The following is a 17,580-nucleotide window of genomic DNA, read 5'->3' as shown; positions in this document are numbered from 1 at the left end:
GGAGGCTCTCCTGGAGGGCATTGCCCGAGGGTGTGGGTGTAGGAAACTCCATTTACGGGGGGAGGGGGTCTGCTCTGATCCTAATGGGGACCTGGTGCCTCTTCAGGGTGTTTTGTTAGAGGTTCTAGGTTGGCCAGTGCCACCACCCCCGCCAAGGAGAAAGAAGAAGGGAGAAGACTCTGTCTAGGTCACCTGAAGAAGTGACCCCTCCTGGGCTGTTTCTGGGCTGTGTCTCCCTTATGCTGGGTCTCCGGATGGAAGATACTCCAGGGATACTAAGGACTATTAGGTAGAAGATGCAGCCGCTATATCCCCTGAGGTGCTCTGGCTGCTATCTGTCTGTCTGTCTGTGTGCTCTTGACTATGGAGGCCAGAGGTTGAAGTCAAGGGTCTTCCTCTCCTTTTCTCCATCTTATTTTTTGAGTCGGTGTCTCTCCCTGAGTCTGGACCCCACCGTTCAGCAGGACTAGCTGGCTAGAGATTTTGTTACATGCGTGCCACCCACCATACAAGGGCTTTTCAGGTGTGTTCTGAACTCAGATCCTCATGCTCACATGGCAAAGACTTTACCATCTCCCCATTCCCCGATACTGGCCCTTTAAACTGCTGACTCCCGCCTTTCTCTGCTTGATTTGGTCACAGAGTCTTTGGAAACTAAGTGCCTGGCTCTCTGATGCTACTATTGCTAACTATCCTGGTTCCTGATCTTTGTCAATAAAGATGTGTCTCGGGGCCAGTGACATGTCTCCGTAGGTTAAGGTGCTGCCAAGCCGGACAGCCTGAGTTTTATCCCTGGGACCCACATGATAGAAGGAGATCAGACTCCTGGCATCAACATATACACACAATAAATAAATTAATCTTGTTTTCAAAAGATGTGTCGTGGGGCTGGAGAGATGACTCAGTGGTTGGGAGTGCGTTCTGCACTTAGGGAGGACATGAGTTTGGTTCCCGGCACCCACATGAATGGCCCACAGCATCTATGATTCCAGCTCCAGTGACTGATGCCTCTGATCCAGGTACCTACACTTGTGTACATGCCAACAAGCCCACATACACACAGTTGAAAAGAGTAAAACTAAATCTTAAGAAAGATGCATCTATCAAATAATAAATGAAGACCTCACCTTGCCATTTTGCGCTAGGAGCTCGCACCACGGCAGTAGGAGAGGGTCGAAGCCCAAAGCTTCTCACAACTGTATTTATAGGTATCTTTCAAGCAGCAGTGTAGGTAGCTGAGGCTATCTACTGAACAGCGGTGTGGGTAGCCGAGGCTATCTACTGAACAGCGGTGTGGGTAGCCGAGGCTATCTACTGAACAGCTGTGTGGGTAGCTGAGGCTATCTACTGAACAGCAGTGTGGGTAGCTGAGGCTATCTATTGAACAGCTGTGTGGGTAGCCGAGGCTATCCTCTCTCTTCCTTTTATTTTCTGGCCTTTTCAAATGGCACCAAGACAAGAGAGTCAATAAAACTCTTTTTTTTTTAATTTTTTTTTCTGGGTTAGAAGGGAAGCCAGGAGAGCCAGGAGACATTCAAGAGCGCTGATTGCTCATGTCAGCAGGCCTTGAGCCTTACTCAAGCCCTCCAGGGAGAGATGCTGACATTTGAAAGACCTCACTTGAAAGGCTTTCTGGATGCATTGCTTAACCAGCGCCCTATCCCCTCAGGCCCAGTGGCCACTCTGGGGGGACTCCTGGGGATGTTTTTTTCTCCTTCCACACACCGATTCCTATGTTAGTTTGGGTCCTTCCCAGTCCAGGGTTAAGCAACCCCAAGTCCATATTGTAAATCCTCACCTGGAGACTCAGCGTAGACCAATGCCGCCACCCCAGGTGAGGACGAGCCCCTCGGTAGTGTCTGCCTCCGTTGGAGGGATGACACACAGAGAACTCAGTGACAAGGGTGGTCTGTGTTTGTGTTGTGAAACTCAGAATGAGCCCGAGGGAGCATCATGGTGGGGACTGTGGTATGGTGAGGTGGCAAGTGACCCGCCCAGGCTGAGTCAGCAAGGAAGCCAACGGGTAGCCTTACCCCCACAGCACCCACAAGACCTCCTCGGAGGTCTTCTCCCGTTTCTTTCTTTTTCCATATAAATCCCACTGGCATCTCCTTGAAGAAAAAAAGCTTTTTTGCCACCCATGGGGGAGACAAGGCCATCTGAAGGAGACCACAAATACCCTCCAAGGTATCTTCCCCATCCAAGGATGGAGAGGGTCATGGAGTTAGGACGTCAATTAATGGCAGCCCCCAGACTTTCCAGCTTCATGTGCAAGGTTCTTGTTTTACTCTACACCCAGCAGTACCATGGAAGAAAAGGAGAGAGAGAGCATGAGAGAGAGAGAGAGAGAGAGAGAGAGAGAGAGAGAGAGAGAGAAAGAGAGAGAGAGAACGAGCACTCAGGGTCCCAGCGGCTGGGAGTCACTCTTGAGTTTGTTTGGAATGTTTTCTAAACAAATTGTCCAGTCATTCCTAGTTTTTCTGTATATCTCAACTTTGCTTCAACTTAAACCTTATTTGTACAAAACCCACATCAATGACCTCAACTTCGGTTCTTTAGTGCTTGCAAGGCCTTTTAAAAAAAATTAGTTTACTTTTTAAAAATGTGTATGTCGTGTGCATGTAGGCCAGAAGACAGTGTTGGATCTGCTGGAGCTGGACCTAGGCATTGTGAGCCACCCGCTGTGGGTGCTGGGAGTCAGACTTGGGTCCTCTGGAAGAACAGCAAGCTGGAGTAACTGCTGAGCCACCTCTCCAGCACCATCAAGGAGTCTTTGTTCACCTTCTGCCTGAGGTTTGGCTCACTGAGACTTTACTTGCAGGGCAGATCCCAGAAAGTAGACCTCTGAATCCTAAGGGAGCTGCTGCCTCCAGGTGTCGGGCAGAAAAACTGACGGGCACAGAGCCAGGGCGATGAGCTAGCAGCATGCTGGACCCAGAACAGTAACCTGGTTGGCTTGACTGGCCGTCATGGATACCCCCACAAGAAAAGCCATTCAAAGCAGCCAACTCTCCCAAATCCGGAATATGCCCCTGGCTGCTAACTCTTGCTTAGTACGAATGCCAAACATTCATTTGTTTATTGTTTCCTAACTAGCTGCCCTGCTCAGGCCCTGGCTCTCGACTCCTGTATTCACTTAGATGTGTTGAGAATACAGATATTAGCAGCCTGTCAATGACCTCACCACGGCTGTGTTCCCAAGGGGACTGCACTTCTTTTAGCATTGCCATCAGCGTTCGTTCCTTGACTGGGTACAGGACCCATTCCTAACTCTCTTCCGCTGACCTCCCTTTACAGGGGGAGAAACAGGAGGAGGGGCCAGCTCTGTGAAACGTTTTAGCAAACGACTGAACTCAAGGAGGTCACGGGACGCACCGATGTCAGCAACTGGATATAAAGTGGGGACCCTGTGAGTCTGAGCGCTGAACCTATGGAGTCCATACTGATAAAATAGACACCTGACTGGTGCCAGAAAACTTGCAGTACGGGCAAAGTCAGCTTGAGGTCATAGCATGTGGATGAGCTGGGAAGAAGCCAGAGTTTTTCTCTGAGCTGCCCCACGGCTCATACTGTTTGTTGGGGGGTTTCATGGAGTTTGGGTCTTGTCTTTGTTTGGGGTGATGTTTCTGAAAAAGATCTGGAAGGGCCCACCTGGCATGCCTCAGATCTTGGAAAGGAGAAGAGCTATCAGGATGACAAAGCCTCTGGTCTGTTTCTCCCCCAGTCACCTCCCAGTGCTCAATTCTACGGAGACCCTGCTGGTGGCTTCCCAAAGTCAGAGAGGGTCAAGGCTAACCTCCTGGACCACTGCAAACGTTATGGGAGGGTTTTTCTCTTGGCTCCTGAGCTTGGATTTTGTTTCTAATACCTTAGACTCTCACTCAGCCTGTCTACAGGAGTACCAGCTCCATGTCCAGCTCCCAGCATCCGGAATGCCATTGTTCTTCCCAAGTACCTACCGGACCTCAACTTTCCCTTTAGTGTTTGGGTCAGAACTTCTCTTTGACATGGTCCCCACGTCTATAGCTCTTCTGAAGGTCACCTGTAACTGTTAACAGGTCTCTCTCCCCCTGCTAGGTGGAAGCTCCTGGTCCGAATACTCAGTAGACATTTGCCAAAGGGACAGGCCCCTCTTCACTCCTGCGTATTCTCCTCACCTCCTGCTTTCCTTCCGTCTACATTACCTACCTTCTCATTCTGATACAAGTGAGGGAGGCCAGTTCCCACTCCCCGAGAATCCCCTCATCTTCTCTGGCCTCTTTTTCAAGTCAGTTCTCTGCTGGTCCCTGGGTCCCAATCCCTGTCTGCCCTGCAGCCAGCTCTGCTCTATCACATCTTGATCTCCACAGGCCTCCTTCAACCTCGTCCTTGTTCTCTCTCTCTCTCTCTCTCTCTCTCTCTCTCTCTCTCTCTCTCTGTGTGTGTGTGTCTGTGTGTGTGATTCTTTTCCATTTCCACATAGAAATTACCAGACACCAGGAGGACAAGGAGAATGAATGAACTGGTGGAGAGCTACCCTGAATGAATGAGTGAATAACCACCACAGAGAAACGCAGACGCCTCTGTATCTGGGCTATCAGTCAGCCTCCACCATCAGGAAGCATGCTAAGGGCATGAGACAGAAGGGCTTGACTGGCAGATCCAGAGCCTGTCCTGCACAAGTCTGAGCCCTGCTCAGAGCCACAGAGACAGGAAAGCTTGGCAAAGTGCAGACCAAACAGAGTAGATTCCCTAAAAGAAACTGAGACTTGCTGAGGAAGGAATTAGCACCTTCCACCCGAACTACTCAGGATAGACACCATGGCCCAAGGAGACATGAGCTAAGTCAAAGATGATACAGAAGGATTGATGTGTGGACTCAAGACCAGACAGGCCTTCCTTGTATCCTGGACTTCCCTTACAAAGAATGCCAGGGATCACTGGGCAGGTTCCTCTCAACCTCCAGTCCCCCTTATCTCCATATCATGAGTATAATAACTGTGATTCTTACAGGTCACTGTGAAAACTAAGAAATAGATGCTTCCAAAATCTCTCTCCTGCCTCCCAGAAAGAGTGACTATTATGCAAGTGGCCCAGTTTTCTTACCAAGGTTTCCCTAGACACATTGTTGCTGAGACATACAAGTTACACAAGGATTTTAGGTTCTAAGCAAGGCTAACAAAGCGCTATTAGTTGCTCACTGAGGAAGCAACAACCCCATCTCTTCAGGCCTGAGATAAGGTTGGCTTTTGGTGTGACATTATTCTCCAAGGCACAGGTATAGGAGGATGGGAATCTACATACTTCAAGGAGTTTCTTCACCGTTTTTAAACAGAAGTAGCTAACATCTCAGCAGCCACTGGAAAACTATCTGGAATCACCCTCCGTTGATCACTCATTCATTCTGTGGTGTGTGTGCATGTTCATGTGTGTGTGTGTGCGTGTGCATGTTCATGTGTGTGTGCGTGTTCATGTGTGTGTGCATGTTCATGTGTGTGCATGTTCATGTGTGTGTGCGTGTGTGCTCACCCACATGTGCACAAAGGCCAAAGGCTCTCTCAGTCTGCACTTTACCCCCTTGAGACAGGACCGTTCACTGAATCTGGATCTAGACTGGCAACCACCAGGCCTCAGTGATCCTCCTGTCCCCACCCCCACAGCACTGGGGCTGCAGGGGCACACAGCCCACACTCAGCCTCTTACATGGGTTCTCCATCAAGCGTTCTTAGTCACTGAGCCATCCCTTAGCCCTTGTCCATTTATTTTGAACTCAATATTGAGTAAGTGCGCGCGCGCGTGCGTGCATGTGTGTGTATGTGTGTGTGTGTGTGTGTGTGTCTGGCTTCCCTGGGACCCAGAACCCCCTTTACTTAAACAATAAAACACCCACAAAATATTAAGCATTTCCCCAGTGTTCTGATCTTCCAATGATAACTATCAACTAACACTTTCTTGGAATTCACTCCACATTCGGCTGCAGAGTTTTTCCCATGTGAAATCAAACTGAGAAATTTTTTAAAAGCAATCTGAGCTTATAGACTGCTTAAAATTCATGCCCCAGGATTTAAACAAACCTTTACCTATACACGTGTATATTTGTCTTGCAAATAGGCCATATAGCAAGGTAAAACAAATGCCTGTCTTCCTTGAGACGTGCGTACGGATCTTGTTTTTTCCCTGGCCCAAATTTCCAAAAGTCAAATATTTAATGGGATGATTGATGTCTAAGGCCTGAGGGGAAAATAAAATTCTTTACTTCTCATCAAGAAAAACACCCAGAGATTTGGATTCTAGACCCAAGGCAGGCATCATCTAAGCGGGTTACCTTGGAGTCCCTCCATGTCTCTGTTCTTGGTGTCTGCTCAATGACCTGCATTGATGGGGCTGGGAATGGGACAGGAAGTGATTTGAAGCCTATCCAAACCCCCAAATCCCAAGACTCCAGCTTCAATATGGATAAATACTGGCAAGATTTTTATTCTGAAAAATACCTTAACACTGACTGCAAGCGTGGTTCCTGGGAGATTTCTATATTATGCACTGTCCACTAGCCAGTGAGAGGCGTCCATCTTGATGTTGTCATGAATACTGTTACTATAGCAACACTCCCTGTTGCAACCTTGGGTATTTGCAATGCAGGTGAACTTAAAGTATTTGGTAAAGGTTTCAAGTCTCTGGCAAAGGAGCCAGTTACCAGAACTCAGCCTGGCGAGCTGACCCTTCACCACCAGCTCAGGGCTTTGAGGCTCTCTGGCACTGAGAACTTACACTTCCTACCCCATAGGACCTACAGCGGAGCTGCCCAGAGCCCAGGGAATGACTATGAAAGCCAGCCCTAGAAGTAGTGCCTGTCAGAATTTCCACACTTTCTGAAAGATGAGCTGTGAGCATCTCCCCAGAGTTTGGGTCTCAGGGATATAACTAATACCTCAGGGACAGAAGGGTTGTGGAAATGCAGCAGGAGTCTCCAGATGACCTATCCTGAAGCAACCTGGGAAGCGGAGGCTGTGGAAAGGCAACACTGCTGTCTCACAGACTCAGACCACAGTTCGGAACTGAGACAAAGGTTCCATCAGCCTGAGCTTCTACCAGCATCTAGAGCTATGAGGGAGGAGGAGCACACTAGGAACTTCGGGGATCCCAGCTCTCCCATCCAAGACTCCACTGTCCCAAGACCGTGGCCTGACTTTCCATTTCAGATTCAGAAAGCCACCTTCCCCGTGTTCAGTCCTGGGCCTCTGGCTGTGGGGAAGGTAAATGACAGCCTTCCAGATCTGTGGTTCTAGAATTCTTGTCTGTGCCCTTCCTCACACTGTGGATAGCTTCCAGCTAGCCAAGCCCCTCACCTTCCAGTTCCATAGTACAAGACCGTTTCTGGGGTCTTTGAAGAGAAGCTAAGAGTTCTTTTACAAGCTATGGCTTGGGCTTTCTAGATGAGCCCTGGGCTCCAGTCTGGGTGTAGTCTCCCCAAGATAAGAAAGAAACCTTCCTTCCTCTGGAACTGACATCAGTCCCTGGCTGGGCAGTCCATAGGCTATAAGGTTAAGTGGAGGGGCGCTCTTCCCCCGACTCTAGCTGGGAGCCTCACGCCATCCAGCTTTATCTTCTACCAAACCTGCTCTGTCTGGGTAGATAGTGACCATGCTCACTCTACTAGCTGTGACCTCCCGTTTGGGTTCTCAAGCCAGCTAAGAGATCAGCTGGCAGACAGATCCTGGTGAGACCCCTCTGGTATGTGGGCAACATTTCTGATCTCACTCTCAAAGGTCATCTTTCCACACAGTTCCTCCCTTCCTGCCCAACCCCACACAAGTTGTTTATTTCTCAGAACTAAATGCCACAGCCCAGTGCTTCTCAGCCACCCCGGCAGCATTTTGTCACAGTCACTAGACACTAAGCGCAGGATTAGGCAGTACCCTAAAGACCACATTTGCTACCCTGTCCTTTGGGGGAAGTCCCAAGTAATGTTCCAGACTGTACTTCCCCAGCTCTGGTACCCAGGCCACAATCCTGAGGGCAATGCCCAGAGAACAGGTGCCCACAGACATGCTAGCCCACCCATGAATATAGACTCAGAGCCAATGGCACCACGTACTACATGTTCTATTCTTGTTTGGAACTTGGCTACAAGGGTCTATGCGTTCTTCCCTGAGTCTCCCTGGAGTAGTACTTTGGAGGAAGATAGATCGTACAGACATGTGGCTCGGCTAGATCAGCCAGCTTGCAACCAGTACAGGAAGGGTTTCAGCAGAGGTGCCCGTTCCCATGTGAAATGGCAGAGTTTGCCTGGGAATGTCTTTAGTCTCATGGCTCCGGAAGTAACAAAGGCGAAGACGGAAGAGGTTGCACTCTTCCCTGAGCATCGCGTGGGCTGTTTCTGCAAAGTCTGCAGCTGCGCGTTACCAAATATCTCCAGTGATTTTAAGAAGAATGTCCGGTTTGGTGTATAACATGGAATATTAATGGCTGATACCTCATGGGCCCTGAATCAGGCATCTGGACTCTGTCATACATGAACCAGCTCGGTCAGGGCTCTGATTATCTCCACTGTATAGAGGAATAATGGAAGCCCAAAGATTGTACATAGGCAGTTAGTGATGCTGCGGGCAGGAAACCTCCCCATCCTTTCTCACAGCCCCAGCCCAACCCCCCTAGGGCTTGTTAATGCCAGTGGGGGCGAAAAGGAAAAAGAAAAAGAAGAAGGTAGATTCTTTGATATTCAAGTTCCAGCACCTGACCCCTGACCGTAAAGGGCTCCACTCTATCCCCAAAGAACCCAGTAACCCAGCAGAACTCCCTTACCATTTATCTCTCCTCTCTCTCCTTTCTCTCCCTTTGGGCCTCGGTCACCTGCAACAGAAGGGAAACAGGCATTAGGAGTGGAAACAAACCTGATTTGTTAGTGGAATGTTACCTTTGGATTTGCTAACCCACGGCCAGGCAGCAGCCACCAGAGGGCACTGTGGAGAAGATAATTATGCCGTCTGCTCTGGTCCTGCAGGGAAAGAGTGAGAGAGTCTACTACTCCCTCTAGTGAAAGTACCAGAAAGCCCCTGCTACCACATACCACCAAGGGAAGCCTGGGACGGGGCAGGTGGGCAATGGAGCAAAGTCAAAGTTGGAGAGAAAAATCACACCCACGTTCACTCCCACAACCGCAATACGGAAGGGGACTGAGCTCCAGCGGTCATGGAGACAGGTTATATGTCAGGCGGCTTTTTTCTGGTAGGGGAGACTGTAAAACATGAGGCAGAGTTTCCAAGGACTTGTGGAATTTCCTTTCCGGGGTTGGTTAAAAGATCAGAGCTTTCCCCAGCTTCCTCCTCTTTCAATAAAGCAGAATGTCCTGGCACTGCTCAGGGGCCCAGAGCAAGGCAAGGGGGATTCTAGTTTACCGCTCTCCAGACAAACATCTGCAAGTCAAAAGCCCACTGCAAACTGTGAGTGAAGAAAGCAGATCAGAAAATGCCAAGGGAGAGAATTTACTGCGATCCTGGGTTTGAAACAAAACAAAACAAAAGCAACCACATACATGGCTGAATACATTTAGGGAAGCATCCAGCAGCATGTGCTCCAAAGAGCTCACAGTGGTCACTCTGAAGAGCAAGAGCCAAAGGGGCCAAAGGAGAAAGGGCTTCCTATTTACTTTGCCCTTCCTACGTCTCTGTACTACCTAGCTGTTTTTCAGCAAGCATGGTTTATCTTTACAGTCTTTAAAAGTTACGTGTTTTCAAATTAGGATCACAAAAGAAAAAAACTCAGTACTTTTTATCGCTAAAGAGTAGAATATGAATTTCCAATGATCTAGAACGGGAGACCTCCCAGATGCAAAGTGGGAATGATGAACAGTACTAGGTTATCCTGATAATAAGTGAAACCTGGGCATCTGTGCAAGGAACATCAGTTATCCTTGTCTTCTGCAGTGATGAAGGCAGGTCTGTTGATCTATCATCTATCATCTATCTATCTATCTATCTATCTATCTATCTATCTATCTATCCATCTATCTGAGAATGGTTTCTCCATGTAGCTCTGGCTGTCCTGGAGCTCACCATATAGATCACAGTGGCCTTGGAATCAGAGAGATCCACGGGTCTCTGCTTCCCGAGTGCCGGGATTAAAGGAGGGCATCACCACACCTGGCCAACCTGACAATCCTGAATGGAAAGGGAGCCATAGGGACTGACTCTGAAGTAGGTTCCCTTAAAAACGAGCAAGGGGAATAGCCAGAGAAAGAAGAAAGAAGCTATCAGAAGAAACAGTGCTGGCTACGTCAACCTGAGAAGTGAAATAAATGGATATCCCATTCAGATACCCATAGGCATGCACTAGGGGAAGCACGAAGAGTCTTGCAGAAGGCGGGGAAGCTGGTGTAACTAGTGAGGAGGGGCAAAAAGGGCTTGCAGTCTAGTTTTGTTCTTGCTAGCCTCCGTTGCTTATATCTCTGGGTTGAAGCCTGTACACACACACACACACACACACACACAAACACACACACACACACACGCATGCACGTGCACGCACAGAACTTTGCTGAATGGCAGCTTCAGGCTGCAGTGGGCTTCAGTGTTACCTTTGAATCCGCGCAGGCCCATGGGACCTGTGGCCCCTAACTTCCCATCATCACCCTTGGGGCCAGGCAGTCCTGGGGTACCTCTCTCTCCAGGCAGACCTAGGGTGAGAAGAGACAAGGATGGAGCTACAGATTCAGAAAAGTCCTTTAGATGCCAAAGCCTGGTTTAATAATTCATGCACCTCTGCGTCTTCTTGTTTGCATCCTGCAGGTCGGCTCAGGGCATCTGTATATGCACCTTAGTCACCCTTCCCTGGCCCTTCATCCTTGAAGGCCTAGTAGTGCTGCGAGTGGACAGTAGTGCCAGGCCCATCCAGATACCCATACGCATGCTGGACTTCTAAATTCTGCACACATCTTTTGGATTTCTTTCTGTGCGCCAGGGATAAAGAATCTCATTTAATCCTCGTGACTAACATAAAGGTATTAATTCATCCATGCTACAAATAAGGAAATTAAGGCTCACAGTTGGTAAGTCACTTGGGAACACAGCAAAGGGCTTTGGAGGCAGGCTCTGAGTCTTGGTCTTTCTTTACAGAAACATCATGGTTGGTCAGCATCATGTCACACTTTAGGCTGAGGGGTTTGCTGGTCCTTAGGGAGGAGGGGATGCTATGGGGATGGCATTAGTGAGAGACCGAAGGGTGAGGTAATGCCTCAACCTATTTAAAGACAAACAAACCAAACCAAACACTCCCTTTCTTTCCATAAACAAAGAGGCAAAACTGTGAGGACGTCCACAAAACCAATCAATGGGTACATAGCCTGCCGTCCCATTAGGCCCTGGGCTCCAGGTTCTTGGCCATCAGACCCTGTGGCCACAGCCTGTACTGAATGCACCATGGTGAGCCAGAATCAGCAAACACTTTTATGAGCAAGAGCCCAAGGCCCCCAAGAGTCCTGACCCGAGTCTAGTCATCGCTGCAGAACACAGTTCTCTTAATCAACTGCCTAATTGTTCTTTCCTGCTTGGAGAGCAAGCTGCTTTTCATTGGGCCCTTTTTTCCACAGCACGAGAAACCTATCCCCAAGTCATTACCCCAGGGCTACTATCAAATGACTGGGAGAGGACAGTGGCCTCCCAAGGGTGTGAGGACGTCAAAGACATTGATGGAATGTCTCTCCCTTCTTGACACGATGCATCTGTTCCCAGGGTCTAAGAGTCCTGTGGCAACTGAGCTCCAAGCCTAAGGCAAGATGTGCCCAAAGCTCCCCACCCTATGATTCACTGGGCAGGAAAAGTGGCTCCGCTGTCCTGGGAACCTCAGGGCATCCTCGGCCATGGAACTGAGGACAGAACGGAGGTCAGGCTGGAGACCTCCCCTTCCAGGCCCTGTCTTCTCTTCTTTGTCTGTAATATACCTAGTGATTTGGCAGGAACAATTCCTAAAATAAATAACCGGAACCCTCCCCACGAGGCTTCTTCTCCTTGCATCATTTTGAAACCTCCTCACTCTGAGGAATGTCACATGTGACCCTGGCTCAGCCATGGGTAGACTCACATGCTTGACAGAGTCCCTGATAAGAAATGCCTAAGACCACGAGCCAAAGGAAAATATAGTTTTTCTAGAAGGTTCTAAACGCCCCACCCCATCTGCCACCAGCCACCGGGAATGGGATATCAGGAAGTGAGATGGGGCAGGGGCATGCCAGACTCCTAGTATCATAGAACACCTTCTCGTGGGGGCAGTGATTTAGAGGACCTGGGGACTCTTGTGAGTTCTTGCCTTAAGATCCTGGTACTTTTTCAGGAAAAGCATTTGGCCTGTTCTGTGACTAGACTGACCGCTTAGTCACCCGGTGGAAGAACAGTGGAAGTTTATTATCCCTAGGAAGAGAGGTCAGGGATGGACTTGAACCCCCACCCCAGGTTTCTCCCAGGGTATCCCATTACCTCGCAGTCCAGGGAATCCAGGAGTACCTGGCTTTCCCTCCTTTCCTTCATTGCCCTGGTCACCTTTGGGTCCTGGTGGCCCTGAAAGAGGACAACAACAAGGTTAGAGGGTAAGAAAGCCAGGACATCCGCAGAGAAAGCAAACAGCTCCGCCTGTAACGAGAGGAAGAGCCAGGATTCTGCTTTGGAAGCATGGAGATGCCAGGTACTCGGCTCTGGGGGGCATCAGGGGAGGTTTCCTGAAATCTCAAGAAGAAACAGGTACTAGCTAAGTAAAGAAGAGGGGGACGGTATTCAGGGTTATTGATGACCCTCTCAAGTCCATATGTTGAAGTTCTTATGATTTGGAAAGGTGGGGCTGTAGGAGGGGACTGGGTTTATACGAGGTCATGAGGATGGGACTTTCTCAGTGTGATTAGTGGCTTGAGAAAAGGAGGAAAGTCAGCTATGGCGGAGCACACCTGTAGCCCCAGCACTTACTCAGGAGGCAGAGGTAGGAGGATGGCGAGCTTAGGGCCAGCCTGGGCTATAGCATAAGCTCCCGTCTCCTGTCTGGAGCTTGGCACTAGCGCTCATGTATGCCTTTCCTCTGCCTTCATTCCCGTCCCCCACATCTCTCTCACTCTCTGCCCGACGAGGATACTACAAGCAAGAAGCCATATGTATATACCAGGAAAGGAAGCCCTCACCTGAACCCAGTTATGTTAGTAGCCTGAACTCAGTCTCCTAACTTCCAGAACTGAAAAGAAAGAAATGCCTGTGGTCTAAGCCCCCTCAGCCTCCGTGTCAGTGATCAGGACTGATCAAGCCAGCGTGAAGAGGAAGAGTTCTGTGCAGAGGAAAGCAATCCCTACAGGAGCTTAAGGCAAAGATGCAGCTACGTAAGCTAGGGGCTCGGTGGGCTGGGAAAGTGGGAGTACTGGGGGCCTAGATGCTGGATTTGACCCTGACCTGGGGAGTACTAGAAGCCTTGGAAGGGGCCTGGTGGGAGAGCCATATTAGATCTGCATACAAGGAAAGGAGGAAGATGGCTGGGCTGTGTGTGAAAGAGGGATGGTACAGGGGGCAGGTGAGAGGGGCAGGGAGGCAGGGAGGCAGGGGCTGTGGTCATTTAGGTGAAAGGTGGAAGAACCGTGGGTTAGGAAAGTGGCCATCCGAGACATGGGAGAAGGGCCAGGCTGTTTAGAAAGTAGGATGGCTTTTGCTCCTCCTGGGGAAGCAGTGGAGGAGGCCGGGCGAAGCTCAGGTTTCCAGCTTGGCACCTGACCGGAGGATACGTTTCTAATGGCTTGTGAGTGGGGCTTCCTTCCAGGAGAGGCTGCAGTGTGGCAGAGACTCAAGTATACATGACTGAATTCAACCTCCAGCCTCCATGCCTGTACCGTGTGTGGAAATTCCTTGTCTGAGGCCACACAGGCAGCCAGCTGGTGAAGGAGCCATGCTCTCGGTCCAGGTCTGCCTGGCACTCATCCTTTCTGCCACACCCATGAGACCAGACATCTCGCCCATCCCACTTTCCTGTCACTCATTCTGACACCTGTTGTTCCCAGGCTGGTGAGCACAGAAGCTCCCCACCCCTCGTCAACTCCATATGTCTGCGAGCTGGGTTTGCTTCTTGCAGCTTTGCTGGTGATTCTTTCTTGGTCCCATGGTTCCTGCTGGAGAAGCAGACCTGGGGTGTTTTGATGGAGCCCTCACACAGCCTTGCCCTGTGGTTCTCTCTTTTCTGCTTCCCAAAGGCATCCTGAAAACCTGCCCCTGCTGTGGGAACCCAGACTGCAAACACTCACGTCTTGCTCTACTGGCTGAATAGTGCTTTCAACGCATCCATCCTCAGAACCTCCTCCCCTTTCTTAGGACACTGGGTTTCCGTGGATGTGATTAGCTGAGGTCATCCTGGAGTGGGATGGACCCTAATCTTGTGACCAGAGACATGGGACACAGAGGCAGAGATGGGAAAGAGGCATCTGCTGACCAAGACTGCCCCGGTCACCGAAAGTTCAGAAGACACAAGGAGGACCCTCCCTCTGAGTTTCAGAGCCATGAGACCCTATAGATGCTAGGTTAAAGACTCGTAACCTCTAGTCAATAAGCTGCTATTTTTAGCCCCAGTCTGTGGTGGTCTCCCAGGAAACCAAAGCATGTAGGCCCACAGCAGACCAGGGTCTTGCACAATCGATATTTGACAAACGAACGAGTATATGAGATCACAGGGTGTTAATACATACAAAACAACACGGCTGCCAAGATCGAGATGTACTGATACATTCCAAAAGTTGGCACTGTCCTCAGCCCTTAACCCAAGCTGACAGCCATTTAACAACTCAATAGCGTGAGAGCAAGGAAAAAGCAGTCAACTTTTTTTTTTTTAATTCACGAGTGACAGAAAGCATTCAAAAAAAAAAAAGCTGAAGGTTTTAGGCGTCATCTTATTTTTGACCCCAATTCTCAGATAACAGGATCAAGATACGAAAACTGTTTTACCAAAAACTACACGCCCAGTGAAAGGCAGGGCTAAGATTAAAAAGAGCTCCATCACCCCTTTCTCCATCCCCATTCTGAATCCAGAAGTCTCCCCTCCAGGTCAAATTCAACAACAAAGGGAACTCAGCTCAGATCTCTGTTGCTAAATCCCCACCCACCCCAGGCACTTCACCCTACTTCACTCTCCGTCTCTCCCTGCCAGGGAGCCTGGGCTCTGAGATCTGGGCCCTCTACAGCTGTGCCAACCCACATCTGCCATTCTGCTTCTGGGCAGTACATGCAGTTACAACTTCAGTTATGGCCAGCCTTGCCCCTGTGAGCCTTTTTACTTCTCTGATTCTTATAGTCACGTGTCTTGGTTTCTGTTTTCTGAGGTAGATCACAGTGTGGATGGGGTTGGGACAAGGTCTGCCTACCATCTGAGCCCACAAGGACCCTGCCACTGACTGCTCTGCCTCAGTTTCCCAAAGCTACAGGGCCCTGGACATCTACTCTTCCACAACATAAGTGCAGGGTATTCCCTTCCTCATTCAAGACACCCTGCACGAAGAAAAGGGCAGGGCAGAGACTGCCAGCTCCTTTCCAGAGCCAGGAGAACAGCACCTCCAAGAAGTTCAGAAGCAACCCTGCTGGAGAGACCCTCATGGGCAATGGGGACAGGATGTATCGATCTACTATCCTTCTCAGAGTATCCTTCATCTACTTTGAAGAAGGTGGGAGGATCATATAGCCCACCCAGGACCTGAACACATACCCCAATTCTCCTCGAGCAGATATACACTTGTCTTACAAGTGGCCCCCATTCACAGCCATGGTCCACTTCTATTAACTGGAAGCCAGAGTCCCCTTGGCAGACCTAGAATCCAGCCCCACCCTCCACCCCTTAACTCCACAGACTGAGGAGGCCTCCCTCCTCCATCCACTAGATGGTGTTTTCTATTGAAAACACAGCAGCTGCCAGATGAAGCTGCTTTGAAAACTTGTTTTCACTAATTAAGAGGTGTGCTCTCTTCATCTGGCTTGGCATTTGACTTGGAGAAGCCGTTTCCCCTCTCAGGGCCGTGGGATTCTCCGCTATGATACAGGAGGATTAGACCAGATGATTTTAGAGGCCCATTCCCATTCCAAAGAATTTTAGAAGGCTTGCCTTTTAGCCATCTGCATGTGGCTGGGTGGCCTGCCTCAAGGCTTGCTGTACCAAAGTTTTCTGGCATGTCTCCCCTCTCTGAGTTTCTTTTCTCTTCCCCATCTCTGATAGGCTAAGTTCTCTGTGCCTTTAAATCCCACAGACAGATTTTTGACGGACCTCCTTGATGTTGAAAAAAAAAAACAATGCTCTGCTGAATGCCCACGAAGGTGAACTGAGGTTAGAAGCCACAGAAAACGGCGCAGCAAAGCGAGAGAATGAAAGCCATTTGGGGGGAAAGCTCAAGGATCGTGTAAATGCTCTCATCTTTAAAAAGTACATGCATTCGAGTATTTGTGGATTCTGAACCAGAGGAGAGCAAAGGGGAGGGCGTTGTATATGTGTCTGCCTGTGTGGGTGCATACATGTGAGTTATGCATGTAGGTATCTGTGTGTGTGCATATGTGTGTACCCATGCGTTATGCATTCACGTATGCGTGTCTGTTCATGTGTGTACACATATACTGAATTATGTATGCCAGTGTTTGTGCATATGAACGTGTGTATGCTCCCGAGTTATGTACAGAGACGTCTATGTGTGTGCCTGTGGATGTATATGGCTATGTATGTACATTTGACTTAGGTATGTAGTTGTCTGTGTATGTTTGTATAAACACGTGTGAGTTATATATGCAGGAATCTGTGTTTGTGAATGTGTCTGTGCATGTGTGTGTGTGCATGTGAGTTATGCATTCAAGTGTGTTATGTATTTCTATGTGTATGTATAGGCATGTATGCATACATGTGCGCATGAACGTGTCCATGTGGGTTTAGAGAGGATTAAACTAGAGAGGAATGAGATAGAATTATGACAGGAAGCCGCTCCAACAGCAGTATAGAAAAGCATGGAAGCATACAAGAACACTCTGGATATGTACTGCTGAAGGCCTCCAAGGTGATTATAGCTTCCTGTGGTCACTGTGGCAGCTCAGAGGATTGACCACAACATGATGAGGAGAGGACTCGGGGCTGAAAGTGAACTGGAGAGCTGAAGATGGTTCTGTCTACCTCTGTAGGGGAGTGCAAGGTTGACCGGGCCAGAGGGAATCCTCCAGAGAGCATACCAGGAGCCATTGAAGAATGGCTCACACAGGCCAGAACCCACACTGGACCCTAGTTCCATCTCACCCTGAAGCTTCCTGAGTCGCACTGCCCATGCCAACACACAAGGGGACAGTGATACATCCCCAGAGAGGTGCCGTTCTCGAGAGATGCTGTGTGGCATGCCCCTTGGTATACCCACATGCAGAAGGTGTATTTAAGAGGATAGTTTCAGCTGGGCTGACTACTAGACCAATCAGGATTTCACGAAGCCCACAGCCCTGACAAGGGAGAGGCTGGTTTATCAGGAAAGAGCAGAATCAGGTCTCTAAGCTAACAGTTGTTGGGTGTGCTGGATAGTTATTTATGTCAGTTTGAGACAGCCAAAATTGCAGGAGAGAAGAAAATCTCAACTAAGAAAAA

The 17,580-nt window shown here is 49.3% G+C and overlaps 1 protein-coding gene across 5 annotated transcripts in view; it reads right to left on the bottom strand.

Moving 5' to 3' along the window:
* Positions 1–17,580, bottom strand: part of Scara5 (scavenger receptor class A member 5) — a 92,845-nt gene that overhangs the window by 15,893 nt on the left and 59,372 nt on the right. For all 5 annotated transcript variants that reach the window (XM_075949685.1, XM_075949682.1, XM_075949684.1 and 2 more), the window contains exons 5-7: positions 12,447–12,527; positions 10,553–10,651; positions 8,782–8,829 (exon numbers count right to left, since the gene is read on the bottom strand). In XM_075949685.1, coding sequence (XP_075805800.1) covers positions 8,782–8,829; positions 10,553–10,651; positions 12,447–12,527 — 228 coding nt within the window. The remainder of the gene's footprint in view (positions 1–8,781; positions 8,830–10,552; positions 10,652–12,446; positions 12,528–17,580) is intronic.

This window comes from Microtus pennsylvanicus, chromosome 15, assembly GCF_037038515.1.
Source record: "Microtus pennsylvanicus isolate mMicPen1 chromosome 15, mMicPen1.hap1, whole genome shotgun sequence".
In the NCBI taxonomy this organism is placed as follows: domain Eukaryota; kingdom Metazoa; phylum Chordata; class Mammalia; order Rodentia; family Cricetidae; genus Microtus; species Microtus pennsylvanicus.
The sequence above is the reverse complement of the archived record's forward strand: the minus strand, read 5'-3'. Positions and strand labels throughout refer to the sequence as shown.